The sequence below is a fragment of the Salvelinus alpinus genome, chromosome 32, assembly GCF_045679555.1.
Source record: "Salvelinus alpinus chromosome 32, SLU_Salpinus.1, whole genome shotgun sequence".
Classification (NCBI taxonomy): Eukaryota; Metazoa; Chordata; class Actinopteri; order Salmoniformes; family Salmonidae; genus Salvelinus; species Salvelinus alpinus.
In genome coordinates, this window is record NC_092117.1 from 5,647,463 (window position 1) to 5,662,947 (window position 15,485).

The 15,485-nt window shown below is 42.4% G+C and overlaps 1 protein-coding gene across 2 annotated transcripts in view; it reads left to right on the plus strand.

Moving 5' to 3' along the window:
- LOC139562380 (A-type potassium channel modulatory protein KCNIP2-like) overlaps positions 1-15,485 on the plus strand; it is a 205,517-nt gene that overhangs the window by 71,530 nt on the left and 118,502 nt on the right. The window contains exon 1 of one of the 2 annotated variants that reach the window (XM_071380071.1): positions 13,479-13,741. The exons of the other annotated variant lie outside the window; for it this stretch is intronic. Coding sequence (XP_071236172.1) covers positions 13,654-13,741 — 88 coding nt within the window. The 5' untranslated portion in view covers positions 13,479-13,653. Of the gene's footprint in view, positions 1-13,478; positions 13,742-15,485 lie in introns of those variants that run through there. 2 annotated transcript variants of the gene reach the window in all.

A 15,485-nucleotide genomic window follows, 5' to 3' on the forward strand; every position in this document is an offset into this window, starting at 1 on the left:
AGCATCCCAAGGAACAGTTCCACAGCCAAACTCATTCCATAAATCGCTGACAAAAAAATAAAACATAAATTAGCGGCCTAACAGCTAGACTTGTTTACAATGTACCACGTCTTTGGTGATCACAAGGGAGAAATGTAATATTGTTTAGAAAAGAGATTCGTGTCAGCTAAACTCACAGAGGAAAAATGATTTATTATGGCAGCCATATTTGTTGATGTTTGACAAAACACCCTAATCCCAGAGTGCCATTCACTATAAGACGCACAAAAACAAGGTCAAAGATGATAATAAGATCAATTTAGTTTGGCCACTTTTCAGATTATTACAAATCTTCAATGTGCTTGATACAGTGTATGCAAGAACCGGAGCACCTAACTTGACAAGTCATTTACAGTTTTTGACAAATCGCAAAACAAATAAAATGTTAACCTCACAGATTATCACTTCAAATACAAGCTTAATGTCTAGCCTAGCCATAGCGTGAAAGCTAAACTGGGTTGACAGATTTGGGTGAAACTATTTTAGGGGGGTTTGTAGTCAGTAATACTTGAAGTTTATACAACTGTAACCACGTTTTGAAAGGAGATCGAAAACTGGTCCACCCACGTAACATTCAGCCCTTAGATGACGCCAAAGCATAAACCTTGGTAATCCTGTCTAGCTCCGTAGTTTACGATTACCCTTATGTCTACAACCTCGCTTCACTCATGCCATGGTCTCTGCACACAAAATAGCTTATTACACACACGCACCATTCAATCTGATCACCCGCACAAACTACCTCACTTTGTTTCTTACATGAATTGATCCACCCTGTTCTCACTCTCCTCTGCCAGGATAAAACCTATCCAAGCCATAATACTCACCGCCTTTGATGATTGCAAAATATCTTCCTCGCTTGACGACAAGGCAGGCATCTGTAGGCTACAGTGCCATGCAAAAGTATTCACCCCCTTGGCAGTTTTCCTATTTTGATGCCTTACAACCTGGAATTAATAGATATTTTGGGGGGTTTGTATCATTTGATTTACACAACATGCCTACCACTTTGAAGATGCAAAATATTTTTTATTGTGAAACAAACAAGAAATTTGACAAAAGAAACTGAAAACTTGAGCGTGCATAACCATTCACCCCCAAAGTCAATACTTTGTAGAGCCACCTTTTGCAGAAATTACAGCTGCAAGTCTCTTGGGATATGTCTCTATAAGCTTGGCACATCTAGCCACTGGGATTTTGTCCTATTCTTCAAGGCAAAATTGCTCCAGCTCCTTCAAGTTGGATGGGTTCCGCTTGTGTACAGCAATCTTTAAGTCATACCACAGATTCTCAATTGGATTGAGAAGACTGAAACAGGTTTCCCTCAAGAATTTCCCTGTATTTCACCCCATCCATCATTCCTTCAATTCTGACCAGTTTCCCAGTCCCTGCCGATGAAAAAACATCCCCACAGCATGATGCTGTCACCACCATGCTTCACTGTGGGGATGGTATTCTCGGGGTGATGAGAGGTGTTGGGTTTGTGCCAGACATAGCGTTTTCCTTGATGGCCAAAAAGCTCAATTTTAGTCTCATCTGACCAGAGTACCTTCTTCCATATGTTTGGGGAGTCTCCCACATGCCTTTTGGCGAACACCAAACATGTTTGCTTATTTTTTTCTCTAAGCAATGGCTTTTTTCTGGCCTCTCTTCCGTAAAGCCCAGCTCTGCGGAGTGTACGGCTTGAAGTGGTCCTATGGACAGATACTCCAATCTCCGCTTTGCAGCTCCTTCAGGGTAATCTTTGATCTCTTTGTTGCCTCTCTGATTAATGCCCTCCTTGCCTGGTCCATGAGTTTTCATGGGCGGCCCTCTCTTGGCAGGTTTGTTGTGGTGCCATATTCTTTACATTTTTTAATAATGGATTTAATAGTGCTCCGTGGGATGTTCAAAGTTCCGGATATTTTTTTATAACCCAACTCTGATCTGTACTTCTCCACAACTTTGTCCCTGACTTCTTTGGAAAGCTCCTTGGTCTTCATGGTGCCGCTTGCTTGGTGGTGCCCCTTGCTTAGTGGTGTTGCAGACTCTGGGGCCTTTCAGAACAGGTGTATAAATACTGAGATCATGTGACAGATCATGTGACACTTAGATAGCCCACAGGTGGACTTTATTTAATTAATTATGTGACTTCTGAAGGTAATTGGTTGCACCAGATCTTATTTTGGGGCTTCAGAGCAAAGGGGTTGAATACATATGCACGCACCACTTTTCCATTTGAGATTTTTTAGAATTTTATGAAACAAGTTATTTATTTCATTTCACTTCACCAATTTGGACTATTTTGTGTATGTCCATTACATTAAATCCATTTAAAAATCCATTTAAATTACAGGTTGTAATGCAACAAAATAGGAAAAAAGCCATGGGGGGTGAATACTTTTGCAAGGCACTGTACATGTCCAATGGTGATAATATTTATATCATTATCAATAATACTATAGATACTCGCTGCTACTACTATAGGCAGAAAGTTTCACGTTCCAGATGCAGACAGTGTCGATGTAACAAAAGTTTATTACTAGAACAGGGGGCAGGCAAAACGACAGGTCAAGAGCAGGCAAAGGTTAGTAATCCAGATCAGAGTCCATAAGGTACAGAACGTCAGGCAGTCTCGAGGTCAGGGCAGGCAGAGGTCAATAATTCAGGGTGGTGTGACAAGTTACAGAACAGCAGGCAGGCTCAGGGCAGGCAGAATGATAAAAAACGGGAAAACTAGAACACAGGAACTAGAAAAAGACAGGCGCAAGGGGAAACCACTGGTAGACTTGACGAACAAAACGAACTGACAACAGACAGACAGAGAACACAGGTATAAATACACTGGGGATAATGGGGAAGATGGGCGACACCTGGAGGGGGGTGGAGACAAGCACAAAGACAGGTGAAACAGATCAGGGTGTGACAGAAAGGATAAGAGATTGAGTGGTTAAAAAATACAGCTTTATAAAGCCTAATATGAAGCAAAAAATATGGTCTTGATGCAGTGAGGGGTGCAGAGAATAGCGGCAAATTGCAACAATCAAATTCTAGAACAGCAGCATAGAATTCTGGTACCGCGTGCAAAAGGAACTCACGCTGTAAGGGCCATTATTAATAATTTTTACTTTTGCGTTAAAAGGTTAAATAATCTAAAGAAAAACAGGTTTATTTATTAGCCTAGTGGTTTTAAGTATTTAGACATATCATGTGAAATAGGCCTCGTGAAATCATTGTCAAAGGCTTTCCTAGGACCTTTTCTGAGATGCTTTGCGGATACTGGCCCAGAGCCCGTAAAAGCTATACATGAATCCTCTTCAGTCAAAAAACTACCAGCTAAACGACAGATACACTACATGACCATGAGTATGTGGACACCTGCTCGTCGAACATATCAATTCAAAATCATGGGTATTAATATGGAGTTGGTCCCCACTTCTCTGCTATAACAGCATCCAATCTTCTGGGAAGGCTTTCCGCTAGATGTTGGAACATTGCTGCAGGGACTTGCTTCCATTCAGACACAAGATCATTAGTGAGATCGGGCACTGATGTTGGGAGATTAGGCCTGGCTCGCAGTCAGCGTTCCAATTCATCCCAAAGGTGTTCGATGGGGTTGAGGTCAGGCCAGTCAAGTTCTTCCACACTGATCTCGACAAACCATTTCTGTATTGACCTTGCTTTGTGCACGGGGGCATTGTCATGTTGAAACATGAAAGGGCCTTCCGCAAACTGTTGCCACAAAGTTGGAAGCACAGAATCATCTGGAATGTCATTGTATGCTGTATGCTGTAGCATTAAGATTTCCCTTCACTGGAACTAAAGGGCTTAGCCCGAACCATGAAAACAGCCCCAGACCATTATTCCTCCTCCACCGAACTTTACAGTTGACACTATGCATTTGGGCAGGAAGCGTTCTCCTGGCATCTGCTAATCCCAGAGTCGTTCGTCAGACTGCCAGATGATGAAGCGTGATTCATCACTCCAGGGAACGCGTTTCCACTGCTCCAGAGTCCAGAGTATAATATATTCCATTTAGCAGACGCTTTTATCCATAGCGACTTACAGTCAAGCATGCATACATTTAACATATGAGTGGTCCCGTGAATAAAACCCACTACCCTGGCCTTACATGTGTCTGTCCTCTATCTCTCAAAACATTCTTCCTTTTCATAAATGTTTTTACTATCTGTTTTGACATGTATGAATTTACCGCTGGGCACTGAGTTGTCAACTAATGTGAATTCAACATGAAATCCCCCCCAAAATGCCCCATGTCTTTGGATTTTTGTAAAAAGTTGGGTGAAAAATAGATGAAATACCATTACGTTGATGATTTTCTTTTATCCAATCAGTTTTCCACATTGATTCAATGTCATCATATTGAATTTTGGGGTTTAAATGACATGGAAACAACATGATTCAACCAGTTTCTGCCAAGTGGGTTGTTATTCAATGCTTTTCTATGGGCCAATAGCAGTAAGGCCAAATTCAATGTTTCATCAAATAATTTGGGGATATATTTTTGGGATATATTTTTGATCCCTACACGGGTCCTAAAATTCAAAATCAAATAATAGAACAATTATCTTTGGTATGACTATTTTAAAAATAATTCCATATGTTATCTTAGTTGAAACCCAGCGCTCGGCCCTCAATGAGTGACCTTTCAAACTTTTTATGCAACATTATCGGCAAGTAACTTGCTGCCTACGCTGCCAAAAGCAATTTAGAGTTGTTGAACGGGAGTGACGAGTGTGTTGATATAACAGCAATATAATAAAACATTATTCAAAATATCCAAAATTGTAAAAAAAAAAATATTAAAACGGGTTATGCATGCCAAAATACATACTAGGCAAGTATTAAGATTAAGCAACGTGATCTTGCCAAGCTAAAATGATATCAAACGTTTTACCATTGCAACATTTCATGTACAGTCACATTCACAGTGGTTGTCTGAAGCGAGCTATAGCGAGCTATCACGGCTGGTGATGCCTCATCGCAATTGGTTATTACCCACCATTTGCAACAATGTCAATGATGGGTAATAATGTGTCTCCTGCATTTAATCTAACCCCACTATCTTTCCTTTGCGATACCTCAAATTGTTGTGATTACCAGCTGAGATAAACTTTTATGACTTGATTTTACTCATGGCTCAGAGTGTCTGAGCAGTATCTTAACATCATCCTAAAACCAACTTTTTTGGGGTCTTAAAACAGGTTTTAACAGTATTCCTAGGACCTTTTCTGAGATGCTTTGTGAACACGGGCCATGTAATGAGTTGATCAGTGGTGGAAAAAGTACCCAATTGTCATACTTGAGTAAAAGTAAATATACCTTAAAAGAAAATGACTCAAGTAAAAGTGAAAGTCACCCAGTAAAATACTACTTGAGTAAAAGTCAAAGTATTTGGTATTAAATATACTTAAGTATCAAAAGTAAATGTAATCGCTAAAATATACTTAAGTGTCACAAGTATAAATCATTTCAAATTCCTTATATTAAGCAACCCAGACGACACGATTGTCTTGTTTTTTAATTTACACAATGCCAGTCAGACTAATTTACAAACGACGCATTTGTGTTTAGGTGAGTCTGCCAGATCAGAGGCAGTAGGGATGACCAGGGATGTTCTCTTGATTAGTGTGTGAATTAGACAATTTTCCTGTCCTGCTAAGCATTCAAAATTGGGTGTCAGGGAAAATGTAAGGAGTAAAAAGTACATTATTTTCTTTAGGGATGTAATGGAGTAAAAGTAAAAGTTGTCAAAAATAGAAATAGTAAAGTAAAGTACAGATATCAAAAAAACGACTTAAGTGGTACTTTAAATAATTTTTACTTAGGTACTTTACAACACTGGAGATGAGTTTATGGATGCACTTTTTCTTTGTGGTCCAACACTACCTTTTAGTGGGTATTAGAGGTAACTCCACCTGGCTCTACCTTGGTTAGGCTGCCCTCTGTTGGTACCAATGGGTCAGTACATGAAATTCAGCAGGGTTGTACAAATTGGCCCAAACAGTTGCAAACATTTGTCTTTTGCAACAAAAAAAGCAGTTTCTATTGGATAAATTCAGGTAGGTCCCTCCCTGTTTGCTTCCGTTTAAGAAATGTTTTGCAACAGAATCAGCGTAATGAATACACCCCCCAGTGCTGAATTCCAGATCAAACCCTGGCCTAAAAAGGAAAGGGAAAGTGGGGACACCTTGTCAGTTGCACAACCGAATGCATTCAACCTAAATGTGTCTTCCGCAGTTAACCCAACCCCTCTGAATCAGAGAGGTCCGGTGGGTTTCCCTAATTGACATCCATGTCATCGGAGCCTGGGGAGCAGACCCTTGTTCCTAGCCATTCCTGTAGAGCATATATGTCAGAGTCAAGGCCCGCGGGCCACATCCGGCCCGCGAGAAGGTTTTTTACGGCCCCTGGGATGATCTTGATTTATTATTAGAACCGGCCCGCAGACCGCAGCAAGCCGGCAGCCCGCAGATCTTTTACACGCACCAATACTACATTTCCCACAATGCAACGGTGACGCACCGAGCAGTAGGCTGCTGTGTAAATGAGATGGAGCTGCCTTGGGAAAAACTCGTGGGTTTGACAACCGACGGAGCACCTGCGATGTGTGGACACAGGAGCGGACTGGTGGCGAAGATACGGGAAAAGATGCAAGAGGAAAACGCGACAGGTGAGCTGACAGCTTATCATTGTATCATACACCAGGAAGCGTTGTGCGGTAAAGCCTTGAAAATGGAGCATGTAATGAGCATCATCACGCGCACAGTTAACTTTATCAGAGCCAAAGGTTTGAATCACCGCCAGTTCAAGGCATTTCTGACGGAGTTAGAAACGGAGCATGGTGATTTGCCTTATCACACAGAGGTGCGATGGCTAAGCCAGGGAAAGGTGCTTCAAAGATGTTTCGAGCTTCGTGAGGAGATTTGTCTGTTCTTGGACAGCAAAGGGAAAGACACAACACAACTCCGAGACGAAATGTTTCTGTGTGAAATGGCTTTTCTGTGTGACATTACGAGTCATCTGAATGCAATGAACTTGCAGCTGCAGGGTCGGGATCATGTCATCTCTGATATGTACAGTACAGTGAAGGCATTTAAAACCAAACTGACTCTGTGGGAGACGCAGATGCGGAAAGAAAATTTGAGCCACTTTCCCAGCTGCCAGACCATGAAAGAGAAGCTCTCTACCAGTGCGTTCCCGAGCGCACAGTTGGCTGATAAAATAGGTATGCTTGCCGCTGACTTTCGACGCCGATTTGCTGACTTTGAAGCACAAAAAAGCAGGTTGGAACTGCTCGGTAACCCATTTGCTGTTGACGTGGAAAGCTCACCACCAAACCTCCAAATGGAGTTGATTGACCTCCAATGCAATGATGCACTGAGGGCAAAATATGCGGCAGTGGGTGCTGCGGAGTTCGCCCGTTTCCTCCCCGACACAATGCCCCAGCTGCGCATCCAGGCTGCTCAAACGTTGTCTATGTTTGGCAGCACATACCTGTGTGAACAACTGTTTTCTTTGATGAACCTGAACAAAACATCACACAGAAGTCGACTTACTGCTGAACACCTCCACTCAATTCTGAGGATTTCCTCAGCTCAGAGCCTTACCCCGAACATTGATGAACTTGTGGAAAAGATGGGACACCACCAAGTATCACCCTCAACCTCAAACAAGTGAACATTACTGTGCAATCACATATTTAGAGTTTTTACTCAGTTCAAGTTTAAAAGTTAAAGTTTAATATTTGTTTTCACTGCATGTTACTTCTCCTTAAACAAAGTGTTGTTTTTGATTAATAGATTTTTGCACTTTATTTTATTGTATTTCAATCCAATTATATTTTAAAAATATTTCAGTTGAGTGGATGATAGAAAATTGCTATTATTGTTTTTTTCTTTGAAGTAAATTTAGCCCACTTTTGCTAAAATAGAAAATATAGGCTACTGATGGTGCCTTGAATACCGGTTTCTTTCATTTAATGTTCATGTTATGGGGATTTTTATATAAAGGAAATTTGTCTTTTGTGTCTGTTGAAAATTAAAGATTACTGACAGAGCCATAAGAAAATATTGCTTTATTTATCTGATCATATTGGAATATATTTGTTAGGTTTTCAGTAGGTTCAATTAGGTTCACTAGACTATATGCGTCATTTAAAAAATTTTCAATGAACATTCGAACAGTCCGGCCCTCGGCTTGTAGCTAAATTTTTTATTTGGCCCTCCGTCCATTTGACTTTGACACCCCTGCTGTAGAGGGATTGGATAGGTGGGTACAACATGGCAACTTTTTCCCCTGCCAATCAGAAGGCAATATTATGATATTACCATATTGTTTATTTCTATCCAATCATCAGATCTACAGGAATGCCACACTTGGCAGACACGTAACAAAAGCTAAGCAATGTACAGTACAGGAGCAAGTGCGTTTACTTTTTGCATGTGTACGTGATCACTGCGAAAATTGAACCCATTACCTTGGCATTTCTTGCCCCATGCACTTAACAACTGAGCCACACACATCATTTGGGAAACATCTGCCTTAAAATCTGACTTACTTTATTCAGATGGAACCAACTGAATGGTAGAATTGAACTGAGGATATGTTGGTGTGTCTCAAGCTGTAATACAACATCTGAACCACTAGATGTGACCAGAGACTTAGTTTAGTGTGATCAGAGTCCGACACGTCAACTACATGTTGTTTCAGTCCTGCACTAACACACCGGATTACAACAACCAGCTGCTCATCGGGACTGTGATGAGTTGCATCAAGTGTGTTAGTGTAGGGCTGGAACAGGAGCCTGCACACCCTGTAGCTATCTGGGACCAGGGTTGCCACCTCTGTGTTAGTGCAATGTTATTTTTGGCAGCATCATCTTTTTTCTCAAATAGTTCCTTTCACTACCCCCCCGTCTCCGCTCCTCTCACTTCCTCCCGCTCTCCTGTTCTCTGTCCTCTTTCGCTAACTTCTGACATACTGTCATTGTCCTGTACTCCTGTTTCATGCAGAGGCGCAGATTTACTTTCCTAATCCTGCTGTAGTTTGGATTATAATTGACAGATTCCAACCTGTTTTCTTGTCTGTGCCAGGCCTTAAATGACCAGCGATATGAGTCATAAATTCAAGTAAATCCCTTTGGAGCGCAATATCTTGTTGTTTAAAAAGATCCCTAAATTGGGCGTGCCTATAAATTGGGCGATTGAGAGCATCTAAGGGTTCGGTGACACCCTAGAGCAGGGATGGGCAACTGGGTGCCCCCCTTTTGTAGGCCCGCGGACCAATTAAAACGTTAAAAAATTCAAATGGAACTCAGTCGGGGTCTCAAGTTACTGTTGAGAGTTAGAATAATAGAATACACAAGGTGCAATTTAGATATGTGGTTGTGCATCAGCAGTCACTTAATTAGCCCATGTCAGCAACAAAACAAATTGATTGGTAAATTAGTCTAGCGGCCAGCTATCTAAACTAGTAGTAAGCATGGTCGAATTACCGACCGGGGTGGGGCCCATTGATTATTAGTTATCATAATAAAACTGCAAACATTTGCCTCTCTCCTATTGCAAAATGTGTAAAATTGCAGGAAATTAGCTGTATACCTGCACATTTTTGTCTCTGCCCCATGGCAAAATGAGTAGAATCGCTTAAAATGAGTTAGAAAATTGCATTATTTTCTCTACGCCTATATCAAAACTTGCAGAATTGCAGGAAATTCACGTAAATTGTTTCTCTTCGCTGTCACAAGTGGTCCCCACCCACCAACAAAGTTGCCCACCCCTACCCTAGAGTCTATTTAGCAGTTAGCATATCCATTAGCATTAGCAGAGAGAAACAAACAGGCTCGTTTCCTCAGCAGTTGTTATGCAGCAACCACATTGCAGGAAAGGGATGCAAACTCCCGTGTACAAGAGTAGATGCTCTGTGTAGGTGCTCACAAGTGCAGCCTCACATAATATCGTTGGTTCACACTGCTGCTTATGGTCACAGTTTCCATTTCAGTGATGTACAGGGATGTGTCTTCTGCGTTTAACCCAACCCCTCTGAATCAGAGAGGTGCGGGGGGCTTCCTTAATCAACGTCCATGTCATCAGCTCCCAGGGAGCAATTGTTGTTGGGGGTTAACTGCCTTGCCCAAGGGCCGATTTTTCCACCTTGCCGGTTCAGGGATTCAAACTATGGATCTTTGGGTTACTGGCCGAGTTCCACATTCAAACGAAATGATTTTATAATACTTGCATTGTTTAAATATTCCCCGTGTAATGGTTATGGGGTGCTAACATGGCTGCAATATAATTTTGTAGTGTCATATAAATGCATTATAATGCAGAAACCTCAAAGTCCCAACTCTCTAAATACATGGCTTTGGGAAAAAACCATTCATTTACATGCGTTTTGATTCAAATGAAGGTGCTATATTTTGAATTACAGTGATGCAAATGATTTTTGCCTCGTCGATATTAGCTACTTTGCAAGTAAGACTTTGCAGCCAATATTATTCTAAACCATTTGATGCAGCACTAAAATGAAATGGATTTCAATTAGATATTCCCTTTTCTATACCCTTAATGGGCGGGACCGACGCTGTTGCCAGGGACTCAAGGCCCTAACACGTCCGAACGTTTGACCTTGTCTTCCTCCATAGGATGCTAGAAGGAGTTCTGCGCTCAACTGCCAACAGATGAGATCACTCACTCAGCAGACGCTACCACAGACCTGACAGGAGCAAGGACAAACACATGCACACGTAAACACACACACACGCACACACACTTCTCTTCTACAAACGGGGCCAAACAGTTGCTAATGAATATTCATTACAAATCAACGCTGGTTCTATTTCTCTCTCTGTGGAGGAGACATGCATCATTAGTTTAGTCTAATGGCCTCCCTTAGACTCCATTACAACATCTCCGTTATCTCTCTCTCTCTTTCTGTCTTTCTACCTCTCCAAGGAGAAACTTTTCCTTCTGTTTATCACAGTGTTTCCCTTTTTTTCTACATGGGTAGATGCGGAGAGTGGAGGGGAGAGGGGATGGTAGTAAGGCGTATATATTTGTGGGCGTGTGTGTGTGTGTGTGTGTTCGTGTGCGTGTTTGTGTGTGCATGCACATATGCGTGTGTGCACTGGTGACCTCATACTATTGTCCAACATTAGTCAGCAGTCTTTTGACACAAGCACTTCCACCTGGTGGCTCCCTCTTTCGTTCTCTCTCTCTCTCTCCCTCCATCATGTTCACATTGAATCGAGTGTTGAGTCTGTCATACCAGCTGTTGCGTTTGCCTGCCACAGGAAGAGGTTGTGCGCGAGTGTGTGTCATATCACATATGATCACTGCCTCCGTATCTCGTACACAAGGTTGTAAATCTCACTCTCCAAATCTATCTGTGTCACTCTATTTTCTGCTTCCCCTTTGTGCCCCCTCCACCTTTCTCTACGTTCAATTCAGTTCTCTCCCACTGGGTTTTCTTCTATGTCCGTCGCTCTGTTTCTTACTCTCTGACACTTACCCTCTCACCCCCTCCTCTATGTGTTTTCTCTGCCATCAGCGAGCAATCGGTCCCTGTGATGAGGAAAGGAATTAATAAACTGTTCAAAGCAGCACAAAAGGGCATCAGAAGGGCAGATTGTCTGCGTGCGTTTGTGACTGTCTGTATGCTACAGAGAGACAGGCCATGGCTGGAACTTGAGGAAAAGATGAAATCATCACTCACTCACAGGTCTCACCTCCCCGAAGGTGAGGATTTATGGATTTGCATAATCTGATCCGAGATCTGTGGTTAGGGAAAACTTCTGCAGGCCAGATTAAGAATGGGACTCAAGGGAAGGATGACGTCATCATTGAGATGGGTTGGTTTGTAAATCCAAATCAAATCAACGTTTATTTGTCGCATACTGTCACGTTCCTGACCTGTTTTCTGTTAGTTTTTGTATGTGTTAGTTGGTCAGGACGTGAGTTTGGGTGGGCAGTCTATGTTTTCTGTTTCTATGTTGGTTAATGGGTACCTAATATGGTTCTCAATTAGAGGCAGGTGGTTTTCATCTCCTCTGATTGAGAATCATATTAAGGTAGGTGTTGTCACATTGTTTGTCGTGGGTGGTTGTCTCCTGTGTCTGTGTTTGTCGCGCCACACGGGACTGTTTCGGTTTGTTTGTCAGTTCGTTCTTTTGTGTAGTCATTTTTCCTGTTCGTGAGTTCTTCGTTTTATGTAAGTTCGCATGTCCAGGTCTGTCTACTCCGTTTTGTTATTTTGTTAGTTATTCAAGTTAGTTCGTTTTTTGTCTTGTTAAATAAATTCATTATGTCCTATTCCAACGCTGCATTTTGGTCGAATCCTTGCTCCTCCTCTTCGGATGAAGAGGAGGAGGAAATCCGTAACACATACAGAGATTAGCAGATATTAAAGAAGGTGCAGCTCAATTATGTTCCTAGCCCTCCCCCCCGAGAACACAGTATGTACATATAAAGTGGGTAATCAATATGCTTAATTTCTCAGAGATCAAATTCAGAGAGAGGACAGGAGCAAACGAGAGAGAGAGAGAGAAAGGAGAGAAAGGAGAAGAGAAGACATGTGTGACAGAGAGAGCAAGAGGGTGAGAGAGCTGCTTCTCCTACTCTCTTCTTTAGAGGACAATTGTAAAAAAACAACTGATTCCCATACTCCTACTGGGGTTTCTGCTCCTGTACTACACATAGAGGGAGAGCTCACGTCTTTCCTCTACCTCTTCCTCGACTTTCCTCTACTGGGCTTTGGACATTTCATGCAACTCTATCTTCGGAGAGAAGAACAAATTAAGACCCGATTAATTGACCAGATTCTCCTACTCCACACGCCCTCTCTCTCTTCCCTCTGGTCCACACGAGAGCTGAGCATAGAGTGGGAGAAGAGAAGAGAGGAGACGGAAAAGACAGAGAGAGAGAGAGGGAGGGAGAGAGAGAGAAAAAAAGAGAGAGTGGGGGAGGAGAGGGGAGCGGCGAGTGATGCTAATTGCCGTGTTTGCTTTGTTTCTCCCCGTCGCATTACTTACTCTCCCGCTGGAACACACAAACACACACACACACACACACAAACATGCACACTTACTCTCCCGCTGGTTCACACCAAAACAAAACTCCCAGGCAGTGTTCGTTTCTTTGAAAGTAGCAAGTAGAGAAAAACAACAGGAGACAGACGAGGAGGAGAAAATAAATAGTCGCTGGAGGAAGAAGAGAAGAAAATAAAAAGAGGAGGAAATAAGAGAGGAGAAAAACCTGTCACTCAGAGTACAGTAGTTGTATAGTAGACATCACTTGGACCGGAATTTTCCGCCACTCTGCCAGCCAATCAGATCGGGTGAGGGGATTCTCACAGGGTAAGGGGGAGGAGACAGAACACTGTTGTTGATTGACAGCAGGAGGCCTAGAGGTGGAGCCACGAACGAAAGGAGATAGAGAAGGTGGAGAGAGTGAGAGAGAGAGAGAGAGAGAGAAGAGCAGCAAGCAGCTACACTTTACACACCCTTTTCTTTCTTCCTTCTTTCTCTCTTGTCACTGTTTTTCTGCCTTGTCGAATCCCCCAACACTCGCCATTTACCCCCACCTTGTGACTATCATTAGCCACTACAGAGTCAAGATGAGCCATTGCAGGAAGAGATGCAAGAGACAGCTGACCAAAGTGTTTCGCTTTTTCTACCGCTTCCTCACAGGGACACTCGAGAAAGGTAGGCAGTCTCTCCACTCTAACCCCCCCCCACCTCCCCCCTCCTGGTCTCAACCCCCCGACTCCTAACCCAGACCCCCACAGCTGGCTCACCTCCACAGGTAAGGTGAGAGCAGACGTCTGGGTCTGGGGCTGCTCCTGGTTCTTGCTTCAATACAGGGGTGCTTGGGACTAGGAGCCGGGGTATTGTAGATCTATGGTTTTATCTCTGTTGTTCCAGCTTTGTCGTTCTATGTCTAAGAGCTGAGGTGTTCTAGCTGTGTGGTACTGTTGTTATCTGATATTATATCTCTATTGGTTCTGTCTGGTTTTCTACATACGCCTTGTAGCGTGTGTAGGTAGGTGTGTGCGTGTGGATACGGTAAATGTATGTGTGTGGGTGCTTATATTTGTCCTATTCCATACGAGTGTGTAATTTACGAATGTCTGAATTGGAAATGTTTTTGTTTTTTATCATCTGAGACACCCTCTGGATAATGGGGTCACGGCCAGTGTGTGTGTGTGTGTGTGTGTGTGTGTGTGTGTGTGTGTGTGTGTGTGTGTGTGTGTGTGTGTGTGTGTGTGTGTGTGTGTGTGTGTGTGTGTGTGTGTGTGTGTGTGTGTGTGTGTGTGTGTGTGTGTGTGTGTGTGTGTGTGTGTGTGTGTGTGAGAGAGAGAGAGACATGATATACTCTCTGTGCATGGAGATTACATGGTAATTATTCAATTAATTGAGCTGTGGATGTACTGTACACTGAACAAAAATCTAAACACAACATGTAGTGTTGGTCCCATCTTTCATGAGCTGAAATTAAAGATCCCGACATTTTTACATCTGCACATACACATTTGTTTACATCCCTGTTAGTGAGCGTTTCCCCTTTTCCAAAATAATCCACCCATCTGACAGGTGTGGCATATCAAGAAGCTAATTAAACAGCATGATAATTACACAGCTGCACATTGTGCTGGGGTCAATGAAAGGGCACTCCTAAAATGTGCAGTTTTGTCACACAATACAATGCCACAGATGTCTTAAGTTTTGAGGGAGCATGCAATTGGCATGCTGACTACCGGAATGTCCACCAGAGCTGTTACCAGAGAATTTAATGTTAATTTCTCTACCATAAGCCGCCTCCCAACGTTGTTTTAGAGAGTTACGTCCAACCTGCCACACAACCGCAGATCACGTTAAGGGAATCATGCGGGCGAGCGGTTCGCTGATGTCAAATTTGTGGACAAAGTGCCCCATAGTGGCAGTGGTGTTATGGTACAGTATGGGGAGGCTTAAGCTATGGTCAATGAACACAATTGCATTTTATTGATGGCAATTTGAATGCACAGAAATACTGCCCATTGTGAGGCACATTTTTTTTTTAAGGGTTCTGTGACCAAGACATGTGAAATCCATAGATTAAGGGCCTAATTCGTTTATTTCAATTGACTGATTTCCTCATATGAATTTGAACTCAGTTAAATCTTAGACATTTTTACATGTTGCGTTTATATATTTGTTCAGTATAGAATGAAAGGAAGGCTGGACTGAGTCAACTTTCTTTCTTTCTTCATGAATCACTCTCCCTCTTGTTTTCACTCCCTCTCTCCATATTTTAGCTTTTCTATCTGAATCACTCTCTTTCCTCAGCAAAATGAAAAGACAATCGTCCCCTACGAACTGTTGAGCAATGATATGATACCAGTATAGTTGACCTGTTCAGTGGGTTACTGTCATACGCTTATTTTATTGATCTACTTGACAAGGTACT